The sequence below is a fragment of the Balaenoptera physalus genome, assembly GCF_965194825.1.
Source record: "Balaenoptera physalus genome assembly, chromosome: 1".
NCBI classification, from domain to species: Eukaryota; Metazoa; Chordata; class Mammalia; order Artiodactyla; family Balaenopteridae; genus Balaenoptera; species Balaenoptera physalus.
The window spans coordinates 26,810,442-26,832,100 of NC_138882.1; the positions used below are offsets into that span (position 1 = coordinate 26,810,442).

General features: G+C 43.1%; 1 protein-coding gene across 2 annotated transcripts in view; it reads left to right on the forward strand.

The window, feature by feature from the left end:
- Positions 1–21,659, forward strand: part of SMYD3 (SET and MYND domain containing 3) — a 711,581-nt gene that overhangs the window by 541,467 nt on the left and 148,455 nt on the right. Inside the window, exons 6-8 of one of the 2 annotated variants that reach the window (XM_082470901.1) lie at positions 9,566–9,633; positions 11,186–11,288; positions 20,213–20,323. In XM_082470901.1, coding sequence (XP_082327027.1) covers positions 9,566–9,633; positions 11,186–11,288; positions 20,213–20,323 — 282 coding nt within the window. The remainder of the gene's footprint in view (positions 1–9,565; positions 9,634–11,185; positions 11,289–20,212; positions 20,324–21,659) is intronic. The other variant, XM_082470902.1, reaches the window with a different exon arrangement.

Consider the following 21,659-nt stretch of genomic DNA (forward strand, 5'->3'; position numbering starts at 1 on the left):
TCTTTGAAACCAAATTTCTTTTCCTGCCATTGATAACTTGACTAATTTTTTTCTACAAACTTCAGATTAATTCTCAGTTGGACTGTTATGCTATTCATTGTCTGTGAATTCAAAGTTGGAAACCTCACATATGCAAATTCATTTATATTTGCTTTAATTATCAAACTCTGTTTCCTTTAGTGAATATGTTCTGTTTTGCATTTAGATGTTGCTGGAAAATGAGGAGAGAGTATATGCAAAATAAGGCTGGAGGGAAAGAAAGAATCATTTGGAATTTTATTTTTTATTTTAAAAAATCTAATTAAATCTGTATAACTTAAGAAAAGGAAAACTTGACTCTTTTGTGATCATGAGGGTGGACTGTTGAATCTCACAAATTAGGAAGTTCGGATGTTTCTTCTTTGTGGAGGCAACTCTGAGAGTGATCATTATAAAGGACAATGCAAAGGAAGTGGGGAGTTTTAATGGCCAGACCACAGGCAGGATAATCTGATTTTTAATAGTTAGGATTTGTCTGTGGTCATGAAAAAATATTCTTAGAAAGATATCTGAAGAGTATATGAAAATTGTGATAAAATGAACATTGAGTGGACAGTTTACTCTCAGATACTTGTATAACCAAGGAATGCAGTGGGCTCTTGGCCACCAAAGACTCTGGCTGGTGCTATAGAAGATTACCCACTCCTTGGCATTTAGGTAACAAGGGTGTTGCAGAAACAAAATGCCCTGTTTTTCTTCAGGTCCTGTGTAGTTTCTGTATACGTCTTTGTATATCTTTCTTCAGTTCCTTACATGTTGTCTTGAAGGCCAGTACTCTCCTTGAAAAATAGCCAGCTAAGATTCCGGAGCATACAATACCTATCTGTATGACTTGTCAGGATAATCATGAGTGACTTTGAAATCCGTCTGCAGTGTCTCTACCCAATGTATCCTCATAAACGCTTTTCACTTGGTTATTTAGAGGGAGCTATGTGGTAGGTGGGGAAAAATGTGAACTTGGGTTTTAAAGTAACTAATTTAAATTCCATTCCAGGGAAAATTGCACTGCTTAACTGAGTATTGAAAGAAGATAGTGGGAACATATGTGCATTAGGTCACCTCCAGAGCATAGCCAAATTTGGCAAGACCGTTGACTTGGCTCAAGTGATGTAACTTCATGCCGGGGTTGTACTTTGGGTTTTGAGTGACTTATGATAGTCTGTTTTATGATGACTGATTCAGAGGATGGTGAAAACAATGAACTGACAGTGGTGAATGCCTTTGGGTGATGCTAAGAGTCACCCAACCCAGAGCCAACACAGTCTGTTAGTGGGAGGGGTTCTGAGAGGTCAGAAACTCAGGGCCTGATGTGGCTGTGCTGACACAGGTGTCCTGTATGTCCTCCAATACCAGCTGTATAGACCTCTATTTACGTTCCTCCGGGAACCTGGAGCTGTACATAGTGATGTTGTATTTCATTAATCCCAAGGTTCATATTTTTCACACTTTTACATCTCTGAAATTGGAATCTGTTTTACGACTAATAGCATAATATAGTTTGTTAGTGGTTTTTTCTTAGTGGTGCAAAATATAATGGTGCATCTTACTAATTACCAAGTTTGTCTTATAGTTGATGAACTGGGTAATAATAATGATCTTGCTACTATTTACCAAGCTTCCTGTGTGCCAGGAGCCATTCTGAGGCCTGCATGTATTATCTCACTTAATCTGCACAATTCCTCAGGTTTATAGCTTTCTGGTAAATTCCGCTCTTTTATTTCTGGCTTTTCCTAATCTAAACTAATTGGCCAATAGTGTAGAAATGCAGACACATAATTTAGCACATTTCACCCCACATAAAAAATACAGATTCCCTATGTTTTTAAATGTGATCAGGTGGGAAGGCAGAAGCCATCCATGAAACAAGAGACCACGATCATGCTTATTTGGGAGGAAGATGGCAGGAGGGCCATGTGGGAAGGAGGAGTTTTCTCCGTATTCTGTCTCTGATCCTTCCCTGTGTGAATGCCTACAAATACCGTGACAGTCACGTGACAAGGTATCAAGGCCTCATTTTCTCCTTCTTCCTTTAGCTGCTTGCTCTTTTGTAGCTGATTGATCTTTCCAGCCTGTACTGGGGAGCGAGTATCCCTTTCTTTGTGGCACTAATTTGGTAAGGGCGGCTGGCTGCAGTCAGACAATGGAAGAGTGGAAACTTCAAAGGCCACCCATTTTTAATTTACGTCTCCCAGCTGGTCTTCAGTAATCCCCAGCAATCCTTCGTGTGAATGATCGGGGGCGGGGGGGGGGGGCCAGTGCGCCACCCAGGGCCGTGGAAGACCAGCGGTCTCATGTGTTTCTAAATTGAGCAGACAGATTAGAGTGCTGCCCTGCGTCATTGCAACTTGGATTTTGACAGAGTGACTTGCAAAGAGATACGGCCAATAGTCAGGAAAATAATCTTTGGCTGAGGAAGGCCAAACTTTGTCAGAACTGGAGAGAAATGTGACGTTTTTTACATTCTTATTTCACTTGGATCACCAGGCAAAGTGGTGAAAGGGGTAGTTTTTGCTCCTTGCTGTCGGTGCCTTGGTGCATAATAGGCCCTTAATAAATGAGTGAATAAATCTCCAATTCTGAAGGCCCCGGCTACAACACTGTTCCAGACCTCGCCTTTCACTTAACCCCCTCTCCCAATCTGTCCTGTATATAATTCCTTCGGGCCTGAGTTTTCTGCTAAGGCAAACTAAATTCTGCTACCTTTGTGAGAGCTGGTGAATATGTACCAGAGAATAGCACATGGATTTCTCTTAGCCTGCTTTTCCTCGCCCTTAAAATGAAGCTAAAGTACTAATAGCTTGTTGGTGAGGGGCTGGAGAAGTAGACAAGATAAGATGAGAAGTCCTGCAAAGGGCAACACAGAAATGTCAGATGTCTCTCAGGCTACACATTTGGGTTTAGTAAAGGCTTTTCTGCGCTGGAAAACTGTGAGCTCAGTAGTATGATTTTCACACAGCCTCAGCAGGTGGTGGAGGAAGGCGTGGAGGTCATCCCTACCCAGGCGGCTGTTCTCCCGAGAGTCACCCTGGCCTGCGTTCAGCCCTCCCTGCATCTCCTTTCTGGTTCTTTTTCTTTGCTTTCTTTCTTTCTTTGTTTTAAATTGAAGTATATCCTTCCTGGCTCTTCAGCGAAAACAATTAAATCATGGTATTTTAGGTACTACTATCTTTAATACTGCTGTGCCTTTTTTTCTCCTCTCCACAACATGGAGTGAGAAGAAGAGACATTTTAGAGGTCTGTGAGTCTTTTTAAACCAAGAAAGAAATGTGGTGGGTATTTTCTACAATCTGTGTCAAAACCCTAGACCCCTATTCCTTTTACTTATTAGTGTTTACTTTGTAATAGCTACTGTTATCAGATGTCACCACCTTTAACTTTTGAAAGTCAAAGGGGTCTGTGTAGGTATTAGGTTTATGCCAGTTTTCCTCAATCTAAGGAACCAGATTTTTAGAGTTTATAATTGATATTTTCCCACTGTGTCACATAAGGAATAAGAAGTTTGAGTTACACTCGTGACTCCAGACTCCAGGTACCTTCTCTGGCATCTGCTTCTTCAGTGAGCCTTCGCTGACCTGCCCCAGCTGAGATAGTGACCCCTCTGCTGGGCACTAGTACAGTTCGAATGTTGTTAACTGACTAATACAGCTGTCTCCCCTGCTGGTCTCAGAGTCCTTGAGAGCAGGGTTCTGACCTTGTATCTTCTTATAGTTCCAGAACCTAGTCTGTGTAAGTCACTGTGACTTCCTACAACTATGACTTTGTTGTAGGAAGGAATGGAGATGGGGAGAGAGAGAAAAGTGGGAAGGAGAGGAGGACATTAAGAGAACTTTTTTTTTGGCTGTACGGTGATGATTGCCTTGGTTTATTTGTACATTTTTAAAATAATTTTATATTTTACATTTTTAAAATAAATTTATTTATTTATTTATTTTTGGCTATGTTGGGTCTTCGTTGTGGTGCATGGACTTCTCAGTGTGGTGGCTTCTCTTGTTGCCGAGCACGGGCTTTAGGCGCACGGGCTTCAGTAGTTGTGGCACACGGGCTTCAGTAGTTGTGGCTCGCGGGCTCTAGAGCGCAGGCTCAGTAGTTGTGGCGCACAGGCTTAGTTGCTCCGTGGCATGTGGGATCTTTCCGGACCAGGGCTCGAACCCGTGTCCCCTGCATTGGCAGGCGGATTCTTAACCACTGCGCCACCAGGGAAGTCCTGCCTTGGTTTATTAACAATTCTATATAGAAGTCACAAAGGCTAACAAAGTCACTAATATTAAACAAACATTTTTTGAACGCAGTGTGTCAGACATGTCTGAGCCAGGAGGAAAAAAAGAATAAAGTAGAAGTTCTACTCTCTTGGAAGTCAGGTATACAGAAATAGCTGTAATATCCTGTGCCGAGTGTGGGCGTGAGCATGTGGACAGCGTGCAGGAGCAAAGGCCGAGGGGTCTCCCTCCCCAGCTGGCTGAGACCGGAGGCCTCCCAGGAGAGAAGACTTTTCAGAAGAGGCCGGGAAGAGACTGGAAGATTTGGTCAGGACCAGATCCAAGCCCAGCAGTCAGCCGCTCTCCCTCGCCTGGGGCTTGTCTATCTTTTTAAAGCTCGTGCTTCTATATTGCTTTCCTACTAAGGAGTCCCTCTAACTAACCAAGAAGAGTCTATCAGACTTTACCTTCAGCAATACGCATTATAGAAGAAAAGATGTATTTAATCTGCCTTTCCAAATCCCCTCCTCTTCCCATTCTGATGAACTCTGAATGGGACAAGGGGGTCTTCCCTTACGAATCTCTGTAGGTCACTACTGAAGTGGTGCAGGGTGCGTGCCGGTGTTGTATCATCACCAACTCAGGCGCCTGGTCAGGAGAGAGGCTGGGAAGAGTACCATTTATGTATTCATTATGCTGTTTAATTTAATATGGTACCAGAAGAAAGGACAAATAATCACATCGTGTCCTTGCATTGAAGTCCCACCCATCTGTTGTGTATCTGTCTGTCTGTAAGAGTGGCTGGTGGAAGTGAGGAAGGGCTGATTACCTCTTAGAGAAAGGGTTGGGGTGTGGGTGGGAATGAAGCCATGGTTTATTTTCTCTTTTACTTGCTTCTATATTTCTGAAAATAAAGGAGCATACCTTGAGAGATCACAAGAGGGACTGTCTAACCTCAGAGCCTAGTTTCTTGCATCCTCTGGACTCCGTAACTAGAGTTGTGACTCTCTAGCCTGGTGTCCTTTGTTTCCTGGCTCCCGCTCACGTGGGTCATTGGGCAGTGTCCAGGGATTGGGTAGGCATGGGAAGCCACAGAAGGATTGACCCACTGAGGTGCTCCCGCATCTGTGGCCACTGCTCGCCAGAAACAGCTCCAGACGCTATAGCCCCCAGAACACCCTGGTGCAGGCCCGTGAAGCTTGCAGATGAGTCATGCACACTTCACGTGCTCTAATGTGAAATATATGCTTCTGGGGTTTCAGTCCCTGAGATGTCAAGTACGATCAGTATGACAAACCCTCGCCTGCCAAATTTTCTCCTGGAAAGAATATTCACCTTAATTTCTACATAGTGAGCATAACCTCAGCTCACACTTGAATTCATCCTTCGGTTGGGGATTACATTAAGCAGTTGGTTAGTGTTCAGTATTATCTTTCACATGGAATATTTTTCTGCAGTTTTCTTTTCTCCATTAACTTGATGGAAAATCAGTTAACTTGATTGGAGGCACACTCTGCTATATTCGAATCAGCCTCAGTGAGGTGATACTCACCACCTAGCATACTTCATTTAGGAATTTAGTACTGGAACTCAGAAAAGTTACAGTGAGGAATACTGGCACTGCCCACGGGTAGATTTTTGCTCCAGTTACATGGAAAGAGAATGGTGAAACTGGATTATCATGTAAGAGAACATTTTTAGAGATTCAAGTTGAACAAAAGAATCTTTAAGTATGCTCTATGGAAAAAAGTTGAATTCATTGTGATAATAAACTTTTTGGATAGGAGCATGACTAAATACAAATTTTAACAGAAAAGAATCTTACGTCAGAGCTATGGAAACCTACGACAATATTCTATAATAGGTTATTTAAGAATATCATAGTAGTTCTGAGCCTCAGGATGTGGGAGGGAAATTAAACAATGGAAATCATGTTCCAGGGCTTTATGTTTTTATACATACTTGGCAGACATCTATAGTAAGTGCTTTTTTCATCAGATGACTTACAAGGAGGTGAAATGCTAGGTGATGTCCTCAGGGAAAGAACAATGAGCAAATTTGTGAATATCATTCCTGTTTTGCTTTCGATTATCAAGGACAGTTGTTGAAGATATAGTAAGTTCTGCTGTGAGTAAAGCCCTTAGAAAAATGAAAATACGGGTGGATTTTAGAAGCGAACATTTTACCTAAAGGGGCTTCATTCTGTAAATCCTCACTTGCTAACATTTGGTAGTTTGACCTTGGAAAACATGTAAAACAGGAAGCACGATTTTATGATTGCTGTTCCCTCAGTTATGACATTGGCCTTGATGTTGATTTTAGCCTTGGCAAGTCAATACTGCGTATTCTATATGTCTAGTGAACACTATTTGTGACCACAGCTTGAAATGTGACAGACACTTTTAAAGTTGTGGAAGCAGTACTTGAATGTACCAGGGTCTAGAAGGACACATGTCCCAGTATATTGTGATATGGGATGTGATAAAGTACTTTACTTAAAAGTAAGATATTTTATTTATTACCTGGCTTGTGTAGTAAAATACATTTGCAAAATCAATAATATTCATATAACACAAGGACAAAATTTTAATTTTTCCATTTAACAAGTGGTATACATAGTTTAATTTGCTTTAAATTAGTTTTGTACCCCCCCACCAAAAAAAAGCATTATTTATCAACACATAGATTTTTAAATGAATGTTTTTGGTTTGGCCTTAGATAGCATCATGGTTTCGTGACCTGATGTTTACCGTTACTATCATTTACTTTTTAAAAACCAGTCAGCTTAGATTTTATAATTTTCATATTCTGTTTCTAAGTGACAAGGTAAGAGAGAAGGTTTTGGGTGACTGGGTGCAAGCACATTTCAATTAACACACTGCAGGGACTTCCCTGCTGGTGCAATAGTTAAGAAACCGCCTGCCAATGCAGGGGACACAGGTTCGAGCCCTGGTCCGGGAAGATCCCACATGCTGCAGAGCAACTAAGCCCGTGTACCACAACTACTGAGCCTGTGCTCTAGAGCCCACAAGCCACAACTACTGAAGCCACGCTCTGCAGCAAGAGAAGCCACCACAATGAGAAGCCGGTGCACCGCAATGAAGAGTAGCCCCTGCTCGCCGCAACTAGAGAAAGCCCGCATGCAGCAATGAGGACCCAACGCAGCCAAAAATAAATAAATAAATTTATAAAAATAAATAAATAAATAAAATAATGAGGAGAAGTAAATCTAACACATGGCACATATTCTTTAAAATTTCTCTTTCTCTTTCCTGCCCCATCCCTGTTATTTACTTATTTATTTATGGCTGTGTTGGGTCTTCATTGCTGCGCGCAGGCTTCCTCTAGTTGCGGCGAGCGGGGGCTACTCTTCGTTGCGGTGCGCAGGCTTCTCATTGCGGTGGCTTCTCTTGTTGCGGAGCATGGGCTCTAGGGCACATGAGCTTCAGTGGTTGTGGCACATGGGCTCAGTAGTTGTGGCTCGTGGGCTCTGGAGCGCAGGCTCAGTAGTTGTGGCTCACGGGCTTAGTTGCTCCACGGCGTGTGGGATCTCCCTGGACCAGGGCTCAAACCCGTGTCCCCTGCATTGGCAGGCAGATTCTTTTTTTTTTTTTTTTTTAACATCTTTATTGGAGTGTAATTGCTTTACAATGGTATGTTAGTTTTTGCTTTATAACAAAGTGAATTAGTTATACATATACGTATGTTCCTATATCTCTTCCCTCTTGCATCACCCTCCCTCCTGCTCTCCCTATCCCACACCTCTAGGTGGTCACAAAGCACAGAGCTGATCTCCCTGTGCTATGCGGTTGCTTCCCACTAGCTATCTATTTTACATTTGGTAGTGTATATATGTCCATGACACTCTCTCACTTTGTCACATCTTACCCTTCCCCCTCCCCATATCCTCAAGTCCATTCTCTAATAGGTCTGTGTCTTTATTCCCATCTTGCCACTAGGTTCTTCATGACCTTTTTTTTTTTTTCCGTTAGATTCCATATATATGTGTTAGCATACGATAGTTGTTTTTCTCTTTCTGACTTACTTCACTCTGTATGACAGACTCTAACTCCATCCACCTCACTACAAATAACTCCATTTCGTTTCTTTTTATGGCTGAGTAATATTCCATTGTATATATGTGCCACATCTTCTTTATCCATTCATCCGATGATGGACACTTAGGTTGTTTCCATGTCCTGGCTATTATAAATAGAGCTGCAGTGAACATTTTGGTACATGACTCTTTTTGAATTATGGTTTGCTCAGGGTATATGCCCAGTAGTGGGATTGCTGGGTCGTATGGTAGTTCTATTTTTAGTTTTTTCAGGAACCTCCATAGTGGAGGATAGTGGCTGTATCAACTTACATTTCCACCAACAGTGCTAGAGGGTTCCCTTTTCTGCACACCCTCTCCAGCATTTATTGTTTCTAGATTTTTTGATGATGGCCATTCTGACTGGTGTGAGATGATATCTCATTGTAGTTTTGACTTGCATTTCTCTAATGATTAATGATGTTGAGCATTCTTTCATGTGTTTGTTGGCAATCTGTATATCTTCTTTGGAGAAATGTCTGTTTAGGTCTTCTGACCATTTTTGGATTGGGTTGTTTGTTTTTTTGATATTGAGCTGCATGAGCTGCTTGTAAATCTTGGAGATTAATCCTTTGTCAGTTGCTTCATTTGCAAATATTTTCTCCCATTCTGAGGGTTGTCTTTTGGTTTGTTTATGGTTTCCTTTGCTGTGCAAAAGCTTTTAAGTTTCATTAGGTCCCATTTGTTTATTTGTGTTTTTATTTCCATTTCTCTAGGAGCTGGGTCAAAAGGATCTTGCTGTGATTTATGTCATAGAGTGTTCTGCCTATGTTTTCCTCTAAGAGTTTGTTAGTGTCTGGCCTTACATTGAGGTCTTTAATCCATTTTGAGTTTATTTTTGTGTATGGTGTTAGGGAGTGTTCTAATTTCATACTTTTACATGTACCTGTCCAGTTTTCCCAGCACCACTTATTGAAGAGGCTGTCTTTTCTCCACTGTATATGCTTGCCCCCTTTATCAAAGATAAGGTGACCATATGTGCGTGGGTTTATCTCTGGGCTTTCTATCCTGTTCGATTGATCTATGTTTCTGTTTTTGTGCCAGTACCATACTGTCTTGATTACTGTAGCTTTGTAGTATAGTCTGAAGTCAGGGAGCCTGGCAGGTGGATTCTTAACCACTGTGCCACCAGAGAAGTCCCAAAGATCCTACATTTTATTTTGAAAATTTTTGTTGTCTTGCCTATGAAGTTTCTTAGGTGACTGGTAATCCTGTCTCCCCCTTGTTTTTACAGGTGATCTGCAACTCTTTCACCATCTGTAATGCAGAGATGCAGGAAGTTGGTGTTGGCCTGTATCCTAGGTATGGTGGATGGCATTTCATTTACTGGAAGAAGCAACTTTAATTCCCACCCACCTCCCCACCCTTTTAAAAGTAGTTAGAAAGGCTGTTACAAGCAGCTGGTTCAAGAGCCACGCTTGAAACTTAATGATAAGTTACAAGAAAATGGAAAATGTGAAGTTAAAAAAAAAAAAACCGTTTTATATCACCACATTATATGCTATGGTATTAACAGAGAGGCATACCTCAGATCTAAATTCTTGTTCTCAGGAACTTTGAGGTAAAAAGTTGGGGATTGTGGGTGCTAATAAACCATCAGGCTGAGATTTTGTTATTCCCCCACCCTTCTGGGCTGATGCACATGATCGTTTCACCAGACTTGCCATACTGCGCCAGTTGGGTTCATTTGGTCTTTCGACTTAGCATACTCTGAGCCCCATTGCTCCAGGAGGCGAGAACACTTTCAGGCTCTGGCCTTCTGAAGTGTTCTCTCCAGCTATCTCTGAGGTGATCTGAATCACTGAGCTACTAGACTGTCCTTCCACAAGCACTCCAGGGTCACTCCTAGTTTCCTTTTGTTTTCATGCTATTAGGGTCCTAATACAAATAGGGTCTTTCTTATAATTAACTGTGAGTCTGAGAATTCAGCTTCTTATTTCTCACATGTTATCAACTACATGTCTATGTCATGGGTCCTCAAAAAGCAGTAACATAGACTAGTTCAGAGCATGGGCTCTGAGTTCAGACCACCTGGTTCAAATTCAGTCACCATTTACTAGTTATGTGTCCTTGGGGAAGTCATTTAACTTCCATGTGTCAGTTTCCTCATCAGTGAATGATCCTCAGAAGATTATGGTGATGGTTAAATTTGATAAACATGCTCAGGTGCTAAGAAAGTGGTTTCTACATGGTGATGCTCACTTACAGTTATTTCTAACTGTAAATGTGGTGGCAGCTTAAATCCATTCCCTCCCCAGATGGAAAAAAAAAATGTGCCTCCAAGGTAATAAAATGACTTGACCATGGCCCAGAATGCATGAGGGTCTCGTTAGCGAGATAACCTAGGGTTCTGTTGAAGAGGAAGTACTCCTAATTATTCTTCAGCATAGTTGTGCATGTTCTCGTGAAGGTGGCAGTTCCTCCAAAGGAGATCGACAAATGCGGTCCTGTGTGGGAAGCTCAGTGGTGTCTTGGCTGCGGTTTTAACTGCCGTATCCCATTATCTCAGAAATTATTCCTTTGCAAGTCAGTTTTTTTCTCCCATCTTCATGTTGGGTTGCCTTACTGGCTGGTATAATGAGACAACTACCTCCCCTCACCCATCCCCCGCGAAGGACTCAGAAAACGTTTTTATTAACAAACTTCCCTAGTGAGCCTCCATCTTGGGGAGCGTTTCACTTCACAGGAAGTGGGCTAGTGGCCCTAGAGCACTCAATCCCTGGTACACTGTCAACCTTACCTGTCCCCCTGCCCCTAAGCTAAAGTGTCTTTTGCCCACAATAGTCGTTAAGTTTAGATATTTGATTCCATCTTCTGGGCCACGATGGTCTCTCCTTTTTTTTCTTTCCTGCAGTATGTCTTTGCTCAATCACAGCTGTGACCCCAACTGTTCAATTGTGTTCAACGGACCCCACCTCTTACTGCGTGCAGTCCGAGACATTGAGGCTGGAGAGGAGGTAAGGAACCCGTGTTTCCCACTGGCTGGCCTCCTTTTCCATCAGAGACCCTCTCAGCAAGGCGCTGCCCTAAAGCCAGTTGTGCCTGAGGGGCAGCTTTTCATTGTCCTTCTGCCAAGGAGCAGATGTATAACACCTCTACCCAGCGACTGATTTACCCATCACCTCTCCCAGATTACAGATGAGCTAACGTTTTTTTTTTAATCACCGTTTTTCTGGATGATGACAGTTCCTGTTGTATGTGTGTGTGGGAGAGGTGTGTGTGTGTGACAGAGTGTGTGTTTTGTGCGTGTGACAGTTCAGCGGCCCCTCGCATCTCTGCAAGTGGTCATCCTTCCATAGGCAGGGAGGGCAGCCCAGCTTGTGAATGAGATCCCAAGGGCTTACTTATTCCCAAGGTCCCTAATTGCATTCCAGAGGTGACTCGTTTTTACCTTCATGGTAAGAAAGCAAACGAGTTTTACTCTTTCAGGTTGTTGTTGGACCTTTACAAATCTATCAGCGTCAGCATCTCTGGGTAACTGTCCAAGCAGAGATGTGGAGGGAATAGGGGACAGGAAGTATGACCTCCAGCAGTGAACTGGCCTTGACCCTTGCAGTTTTGCAGGCTGCCCAGCCAGCCTCTTTTGATGAGGAGCCTTCTGAGAAGTCCGAGGTCTCGCAAGGCAGCTGCAGGTGGGCTGCTCCAGGGCTGCTGAACCCGATCCTGACAGGGTTGACACAATTACTACCCGGAATTCTGGGTTATAGATATTTACGCTTTTTAGAACCCAGTTTCCTTCTACCTTCCAATTTGCTAAAGTGGATATTTATTGCAAGGAAAACAGACCATCATAAGCTTTTATTGCATTTATGCAGCACTCAGCCAATAAAACCTGAACTCAGAGGTACCATATTTTATGTAGACAGGGATTTGGCTCAGTCCGAACTGATTTTCAACTGAATAAGCTGTCTCTTATACAGCCACTTACTGAATTTCCAATTTTTAGGATCAGTGTAGTTGGTACACTGGGATATCTGTCAACAGTATATAGAATTTAGATATTTTTCCTTGGGTCGTATGTGACTTCAAGTCAGGTAAGAAGTGGGGACCACTATCCAATTTCAACATTAGTTTGGGAGCTGAGGGATGGCTGCCTTTTGATAATGATGGTGGTGGTGTTGTTTTACTAAATTTTTTGAAAAAGAGATAACTTGACAAGCAAACAGAAAAACTATTGGAAACAGTTGGACTTTTCAGAAACAACAAAGAAATCTCTTTATATCTTGTTTTCTAGACTTGGCTGCCAGTTCTTCTCCTTGGTTGTTTTTCATTTAGTTGAAAAAACACTGTCTTTTGGTGCTTATTTCACGTCCTTCTCTTTCCATCTCTGGAGCAACAAGCAAATCCTTCCTCTTGCCTGACACAGAATATTCTGCTCCGCATCAGGCCCTGCAGACTCATATTTTTCCCTATGGTACTTATCAAAGCGGCTTCTCAACAAAGAGAGGATTCTCCCCATAAGTCCTTTATATACCAGCTTGTTCAGAAAATAAATTTCTTGCCCTACCATTATACATGTCTTGGTGCATGACGTTTTCTCTGCTCAGTTGCTCCCCCTCCGTCTGCCCACCATTTCTACCTGTCTTAACATTACCCACCCCTCAAGGCCCTCTCAAACATCATGTCTTCTATAAAGCTTTTGCTGATTTCTCAAATTAAAGTATCTTTTCTTCTGAGCTCTCTCTTACAGCGGTTATTAATATTTCTTTGGCACTTATTCCGGCTCTTTTGGTGACTCCTCCACTCAGCTGTGAGCTTCATGAAGACAGGCAGTTGTGTCTTACTGTGTCTCCTTTAGTACCTAGCACTTTGCCTTACACCCCAGGAGGCATTCAGTCACACTTCGTTGGGTTGCCTTTCTGTTCAATCGAGCATACATAGTGTAAAGACCAGCAGTGTTCCTCACTGAGGGCGCTGTTGGCATCCCGGATGGGACGGCTGTTCGCTGTGTATGACGGTTGCATCAGTGAGGAACTCCCATGTCTAGTCCCTGCTCAGTTCATGCTTGTAGCCACCCCAACACTGAAAATACATCCTGCACACTTAAAACCGGCCCCTTGTGGTAGAGGTAGTGGAGAGGGAGAAAGGACATTTTGAGGTTAATTAAGAGGGACAATTCCTTTTTACTGTGCAAATATTGGCTTTTGTGAAATTCGATAAAGAAGGAAATGTAGAAAATTTGAATTATAGCATCAATTTTGCATTTTGGCTTTATTGCTCATTAGGGCACCCCCAGTTTTAAAATGTGCTATTTGGGATGGAAGTACCAGAATGCAGGCTGCATGAGAGAAGACTGGATAGCGCCTGTAATATAGAAACTCCTCAGTCTGTATTTGTTGAGTGAATGAATGAGGTTTGCTGGAGACAAAACCAGAGGTGGAATAGAACCTTAGACCCATTTTGAAACTACCACCAATCCTCAGGTGTGTCCCATGGGCCCCGGAAAGAAAGTAACATGAAAGCCAATGCATTGCCAGTTTGAGATGAGAACATTTCAAACCTCAGACAAGGAGAACTGGAAAATTACACAGGGTTCCACCATAATAGAAATTTCTTACCTTTGTTACTCTCCACATAAAGTCATCCTTTGGACTTTTTGGACCATTTCCCTTCATACCAGCACCACATATAACACTTTGCTGTTTAAGGATTTTCACTGTGATGTTGAGTTCTGGGAGTGTTTTGTGTCTAGCAGGGGGTGGGGGCTGTTTTTTGTTTTGTTTGTTTGTTTGTTTGGGTTTTTGTCTCCTCATCCAGCACCTCCTACCAGGAGATGTGTGTATTATAGTTTAAGTCGTGGCTCACATGCTGGGTTGCTGATGGCTGCCTCTTCTGGGTTTTGTTAAGCTACGAAACACATGTTATCACCTGACAGTCTTCAAGAACGTGGATCATGGAAGAAAGCTGGACAGTCCAGGCCACCCTCATGGGATTTCCTGGTTAGAAGAGATTGTAGCTGTTACAAATAATGCCATTGGCTGCCAGTGTTCTCTGGAGCCACAGCAATTGAGAGAAATGTGATTTGCACAGATTGAGCATATCAGTATCCCCAAGTACCAGTTTTCATCTAAAATGTTTTGGGATCATAACGGTCTTTGTCTTCTCCCAGCCATCTCTATTTGCTAAGTCATTTAACAAATTCACTGCATGCTTACTGGTATCATGTACTGGGGTGGGTGTTGGGAATACAAAGATGAGTAAGACCTTACCTTGCCTTCAGGAATTCAAGGTGTAATTGAGGAAACTGACACAGAACAGAACACAATAATAGAATATGAAAACTAAAATAGTGTAAATGGGCACAGGGCTTTCTAGAAGTTCAGAGCAGGGACACTCAAGTGGTGGTAAGGAGCAGGGGTTGTGGGAGAGGATAAGGAAGGCTTCCAGAGAAGTGACTCCTAGACTATTAAAGGATCCAGCGGGTTAAAGTTGGCTAAGACAGGAGCAGGCATTCTAGACAAAGACACAGGGACCAGGGACAGAATGGTGACTTCAAGGAACAGGAAGCAGTTCACATCAACAGACTGACAAATTCAGATGTGACCAGCGGATGAGGGAATATGCAGGGACCAGACCAAGCAACCCATGGGGGCCTTATTGAGGATCTCAGTTCACCTGAAGGATCTGTAGCAGTGCCTGGTGTATAGGATGCACTCATGAAATATTTGTTGGAAGGGAGGGGGACAGGAAATGGGGCATCGCTGAAGAGTTTAAGCGAAGGAACGGCACGGTGAGTTTTTCCGTGTGTAGGCACGATTGGGAGAATGACGCATAACCCAGGCACGAGGTGACAGTGGCAGCCTGAAGACGGGAGAGTCAGGTGGTGGCTTGTGATGGGGGATCTGAAGAATATATTTATAAGCTAGAATTAGCAGAATTTGAAAATTGACTGGCTCTGGGGGTGTGACAAGAGAAGAGACATGAATAACACTCAGGTTTGACTTTAAAGAGAGGGAGGATTTTTCAAAGTCTATTTTCAATTGAGAGCCAGTATTAGAAAAATTTATAACTGTGACAATGTAATTCGAGAAATGAAGACCAAGTCTAATTTTTTTAAAAAAAATTATTAGCACCTTTAATTATTATTTATTTATTTATTTGGCTGTGTTGGGTCTTCGTTTCTGTGCGAGGGCTTTCTCTAGTTGCGGCGAGCGGGGGCCACTCTTCATTGCAGTGTGCGGGCCTCTCACTATCGCGGCCTCTCTTGTTGCGGAGCACAGGCTCCAGACGCGCAGGCTCAGTAGTTGTGGCTCACGGGCCCAGTTGCTCCGCGGCATGTGGGATCTTCCCAGACCAGGGCTCGAACTCGTTTCCCCTGCATTAGCAGGCAGATTCTCAACCACTGCGCCACCAGGGAAGCCCTGACCAAGTCTAATTTTAATTTGATCTTATTATCCACTCCAAAGTACATAATGAGAAGATGGGCTTCAGGGAAAAGGGGTTCACTTTGCCTTGAAATTTTCAAGTAAGCAATAAAGTCAATATCCAGCAAATACCTTTCATGATATTACTCTAATGTTGGAATTGATTTACTGCATTTTCCATAAGAGCTGCACTAAAACGGCAAAGCAACAGTCAGTAGCATTAATATTTTAATGCAGTTTTGTTCTTTGCCATTAAAACATCCACTGATCAATGGCAAAGTTTCATATATATGTTCCCACTAAATGAGCCCTACATTTAGTGAGCAGATTCTCCATTAAAACTAGTGAGTCAACGAGTCTTTAATAAAGGTTTTTATCTTTGGTTGATAAAATGATTTAGCTGTCATTACTAGTTGGTAATCCGGCTTTTTTTTTCCCCAAAAAATATGAATAAAAATGTTTTTGCTGTTGAGAACTTCAGCTTTGATACAGTGTATTTTTGCAGACTTCAATGGCGTGAAAGAGGCACGGGAGGAACTGGACATTCTTCATTGGAGGAGGCTTATTTGAGCCAAGCCTGAAGGAGGAGAGAATTCTGAATAAGCTGAGAGTGGAGGAAAGGGCGTTGGCTGGTGAAGGCCAACACCATACACGTTGCACGGTGTGCATTGTTTCAGCGTGTAGCGTTGTACATAATGGTGACAGATGGTAGGGTGTAGGGAGAGATGCGGAGTCTAGAAAGGCAGACAGAAAATCTTCTGGGGAAGCCTTGTGTATCCTTATCCTATAGGCAGGGAGAAACCATCAGAACTCTTTGCATAGAGAAATGACATGATCAAATATGAGCTTTAGGAAGATCTCTCTTAAAGCAGTCTAGAAGATGCAGTGTAGACTGACGGCAGCAGGGAGGCCAGTTAGAAAACCATTGCACAGTCCAGGTAATGGTTCCAGGCAGTTACAGAACACTGAGGGAGGCCGTAGGAGTCTCTTTCTGGGGTTAAATGAAATAACTAGTCTCCTGTTGCCCATTCACTGCCTGGCATGATCACTCATGAGTTTTGGCCCTTGTAATAAACTCTTAGGTTTGTCAAGCATATTTCTCTGGTGTGACAGGCCCTGGATTTGTTGGCTTCACACTGGGCCCATTGTAATCACCCGATAAGTACTACCGATTAATCGGACCCGATAGCTGGGGCTGATGACTAAGAGCCATCAGGCTGGATTGAGAATTAGGGTCCTAGAGTTAACCCAAAAGGGAACACAGAGATCAGCGCATTTTACCGTCTCACCTCATATAAGGAAACTGGGCCCCTGAGAGCCTGATAATTAAAGATGAATGTGTATGCTGCCCCAAACTTACTAACAGGCTGTTTCAAAAAGTGTGCTTAGAAATCGGTTATTTGGAATTTAAGAGGAACTTACCTGATATGGTGGCCCTTTGTACCTCAGAGGCAGCTCTGGCTTCAGATCATGAGGGAAAAGAAAGATTTAGGGAATTAAAAAGTGGCTGTGGTCTCAGCTGCAGGAGCCCAGTTGTTACAGACTATTGCTTAGTGTGGGCTTGAGTATCTTAGGTCTGATGGTGCCGCAGCAGCTCCTTAAGAAGTCAGCCTCTCCTACTTTCCCCCCTCTCCCCTTCCCACCACTCGAGCAGAGGTATGAGAAACAACTGTTATTGTAAAAAGAGCATCAGGCTTAAATCAGTAGATGTGGGTGCAGATCCCGAATGGATCTAAGACTTGGCTGGTTTTCACTGCCTCGTGCTGCCTCACTCGGTGAGTGCCCAGCACATCGTAAATGTACAGTAACATCAGTGTACATTTCTAAAGGGCGGGTACTCTGATTTCTGTGTGTGGAGAGCATGTTATAGCTGCCTAACAGGTGAAGGGTCTGTAGAGGGCCGGCCAGACGAGGTGGTGGCTTCTGTCGCCCTGGTACCGGCCAGGGTGGACTTGACCTTCTTACCCACTGACCGCTTTAATGAGGCCTCCCAAAGGCGTGTTTTCTGTCCGAGGATGGCCTTCTCTGCCCTACCATGCTGTCAAACGAGTAAGATCATGCTTTGTAGGCATGAGATGCTTTCTTTCGAGTCTAAGAAAACCGCATGGAGTGTTTTGCTCTAGGGAGTTTTTGTCATCTCCCTCAGTGGATAATCCCGCCTCCTTCCTCTCCTGCAGTATCCCCTTCTTCCCCCACCACACAGGCCCCCATAATTACTTTCTACACGTAAAAGCAAATGAAGAAGTAATTTACGCAGTTATGTCACCAGCCGATTAAGTTACAGAAAAAGGAAAACTAGAGTGGGGTGAGGGAATTAGGAGTGCTTGGGTGAGGTGGGAGTCGGGTTGTTATTGTAAACAGGGTAGTGAGGTTGGACCTCAGTGAGAAAGTCCGATTTGATGGAAACTCAAAGGAGCTGAGGGAGGTCACCGCGGTAGAGCGGGGGGAAGGGCAGACGAAACAGCCAGCGCGCAGGCCTTGAGGCAGGCCTGTGTGTGAACCCAGGGTGAGGCTGGGCTGGCTGGGACAGCCGGGAGGGGAGAGGAGATGGGTGCGGAGAGGCAACAGGCCTGGATGGTGTGAAGCCACTGCTGCTCCCACTACCTGTCGCGGAGGACCCGCTTCTTTATTATTGTTTTCCCTAATCCATTGCCGGCTAATAGTTTTTTATAAGACTTAATGGAAATGAATTACTAGAAAAATGACATTTAAAAAACATATAAAATAAGAGCCCAATGTTTTATTATTAGAGCCATCTGAAATTTCTCTTACCAGATTGCTGTAAAAGTTTCTAAATGTGAACTCTGCATTTCTTTTCTCATCTCGACGTAGACCAGTAACCCACACCACAGAACCACACTGTGAGTTGCACTGTGGGAGTCCATTATAAGGACTTGGCCGTTGCTCTAAGCAAAAGGGGGAGCCGTTGGAGCATTTGGAGCAGAGGAAAGATTTGATCCACCTGACATTTTAAGTGAATCATCCTGGTTAGAGGATGGAGTGTAGGGGACCAAGGGGAGAAGCAGGAACACCTGGTGAGACTTGTATTCTACTGGCAAGACATGATGGTGGATCCGACCAGGATGGAACAGGGGGAAAGGGTGGAGCGTGGTTGGTTCTGGGTGTATTTTTATGGTTGAGCCCACAGAGCTTCCTGGTGGATTGGGGGGTGGTGAAAGGAAGAGAAGTCAGGGGCGACTCCGAGGTTTCCGCTTGAATAACACAAAAGATGACTTAGTAACTTGGGAAGGCTCCAGCTGTGAGGGAAAGATTGGGGAAATCGGGAGTAACGTTTTGTAAATTTTGAATTAGACTTTCAGTACATAGGAGATCTAGTCAAGTGAGAAATGTTTAAACCTCATGATGTTACCTAAACACCTATGTCTTGAAGTGGAATCTTAGGGCTAGAGAGAAACTGGAAAAGTCCCTGAAGTGTGCCCTCTCACCCATGACCTTTTACCATTCAAGGCGGGGCATAGTTATAATATTTAAAAGGGTCTGAGGAAGTCAATTTAGGAGCCTCCATCGGTGATTGCATCCTGACATGAAATTCTCCCTATTTGGGAAAGTATTCCACCTTTTTTAAAAAAGCCACACAAGTGGGACTTCCCTGGTGGCGCAGTGGTTAAGAATCCGCCTGCCAATGCAGGGAACACGGGTTTGAGTCCTGGTCCGGGAAGATCCCACATGCCGCGGAGCAACTAAGCCCATGCGCCACAACTACTGAGCCCACGCTCTAGAGCCCGCGTGCCACAACTACTGAGCCCACGTGCCACAACTACTGAGCCCATGCTCTAGAGTCCACGAGCCACAACTACTGAAGCTCGCATGCCTAGAGTCTGTGCTCCACAACAAGAGAAGCCACCGCAGTGAGATGCCCACACACCGCAACGAAGAGTAGCCCCCGCTCGCCGCAACTAGAGAAAGCCCGCACACAGCAATGAAGACCCAGTGCAGACAAAAATAAATAAATTTATTTTAAAAATAAATAAAAGCCTCACAAGTAAGGGAACTGTCTCCTAAGTTCTAAGATTCCAAATCTGGTTGACCCTAAATTCCATGAAGCAGCTATAGAATTGATTAGGATTTAAGAGCAATCTGGCTACATAATCTGCCACCCATTTGATTGCCAGGATTAATTTGGCTTCTCTGATTGCCAGTGGTTACAAAATTTATTACCAAAACTTAGTAATATCAAACATATAACAGCTCTTGATATTTTACTGTTTAGTGAATAAAAGATAAGGTGCAAAAGTATACAGAGTTAATGAGCCCAATTCTTTAAAATAAATATATGATACACATGTGCTCACCACATAAAGACTGGAAGGTAATGCATTAAAAATTTTACACGTGATTATTTGGGTGGAGAGACCATAAGTTGTATCTTCTCTCTTACTTACACTTTTTGGTGTGCAATAAAAACGCGTTTTACTTTAATGATTCACAATAATAGCCATTGGTTAAAGAAAATGATCACAGCAGCCGTGTGACCCCTCCCTCTCTGGCCTCCGCAGCTCACCATCTGCTACCTGGATATGCTGATGACCAGCAAGGAGCGCCGGAAGCAGCTGAGGGACCAGTACTGCTTTGACTGTGACTGTTTCCGATGTCAAACCCAGGACAAGGTATGTTGTATGGATCCAGCTTGGAACACCTCCTGGGCAATATCTGCATGGTTTTTCAGAGAACTCTGCTTTTATTTCATTAATCCAGAAGTAAATGACCCTCAGTGCATAGTAGGAAACAGAGGTAAATAAAATAATACATTGTGCTGCATATGTTTTATTTCCTGGAACTCTTAATCACCCACCAGACAGTAAGAGGTTTAATCTCAGGTAAGTATCCATGGAGTTTAGAGTCTAGAGGGAATGTAGGTGTAAAACATGTAATTAAAAGGACACTGAAGGCCAGAGTGCTATTAGAGCCTGCGGCAAGAGGGTTAATTATGTTATGATTGGTAACAGCTATTGCTCAGTAGTAAACCTCTCAAGTTTTATCTAGCTTTTTATTTCTTTCAAATTTCTTCTGTAAGCCTTTCTGCTGCACTACTTTATCAGATGGGGACCACTTATGTAGCAACTTTTACTCTCTGAGAAATGAAGAAGAGCCAAAATAAATGTCGTAAAGATAATGAATAAACTTTTCTCATATGAATCTTATACTTTCCTCACATTGAACCTATTTACCCTTAGTTTGCACACAATCAGGTTATGTAATGAAATCTTACTTTTGTAGAGTGTTTTACATTTGTTGGAATTCTTTTGTAATCATTATCTCGTTTGAGCTTAATACTCATAAATTAAGAAACAGAACTCAGAAAGGTTCAGAGATATGCCTCTGGGAGAGGATGAAGGAAAAGTGGCAGCACCAAGTCTCAAACACAGATCTTTTGATAAAGCTAGTGCTCCTTCCCCTGTACCACAGCTACCTGTGACTTCTGGCACTGACATCGATGGAGAGAGGTAGTTGCTTTCACTGCATGCGAAAGGACCATGAGCTCATTCTAAAGATGCAGGAGTCAGTGATCATGATTAGTTTTTCATTAAAAAGAGCTTTTAGGAATAAGTGAATTGAACGGGAAAAGTTGGACCCATTGCTAATAGTTCCCCAAGATTCAGTCCACTTCAGTGTTCCCGTTTTGCCGTTCACAAACATTCCAGGAATCATAGGGGATCCCCTGGGATTCCTCCTCAGATTACAACCTGGAATGGCAGGGAGCAAGCGAACTTCCCATCAGCATCTTTGGTTGGGAATGGGAAGGTTTTTGGATTTAGTGCCTCTTACATGCCATCTATATGGCAGACCCTCAGTTTTTTTTTCTTTGAGTAAGTGATTGTTTTACTAAAGCTGGGGTCATGTTCACTTTTGGCTTATTGTTACATTTGAAATCTGGGCTAAAATAGTATATTAGGAAAGAGTTTGGCTACAAATAACAGATAACCTGACTAAAACTGGCTTTAG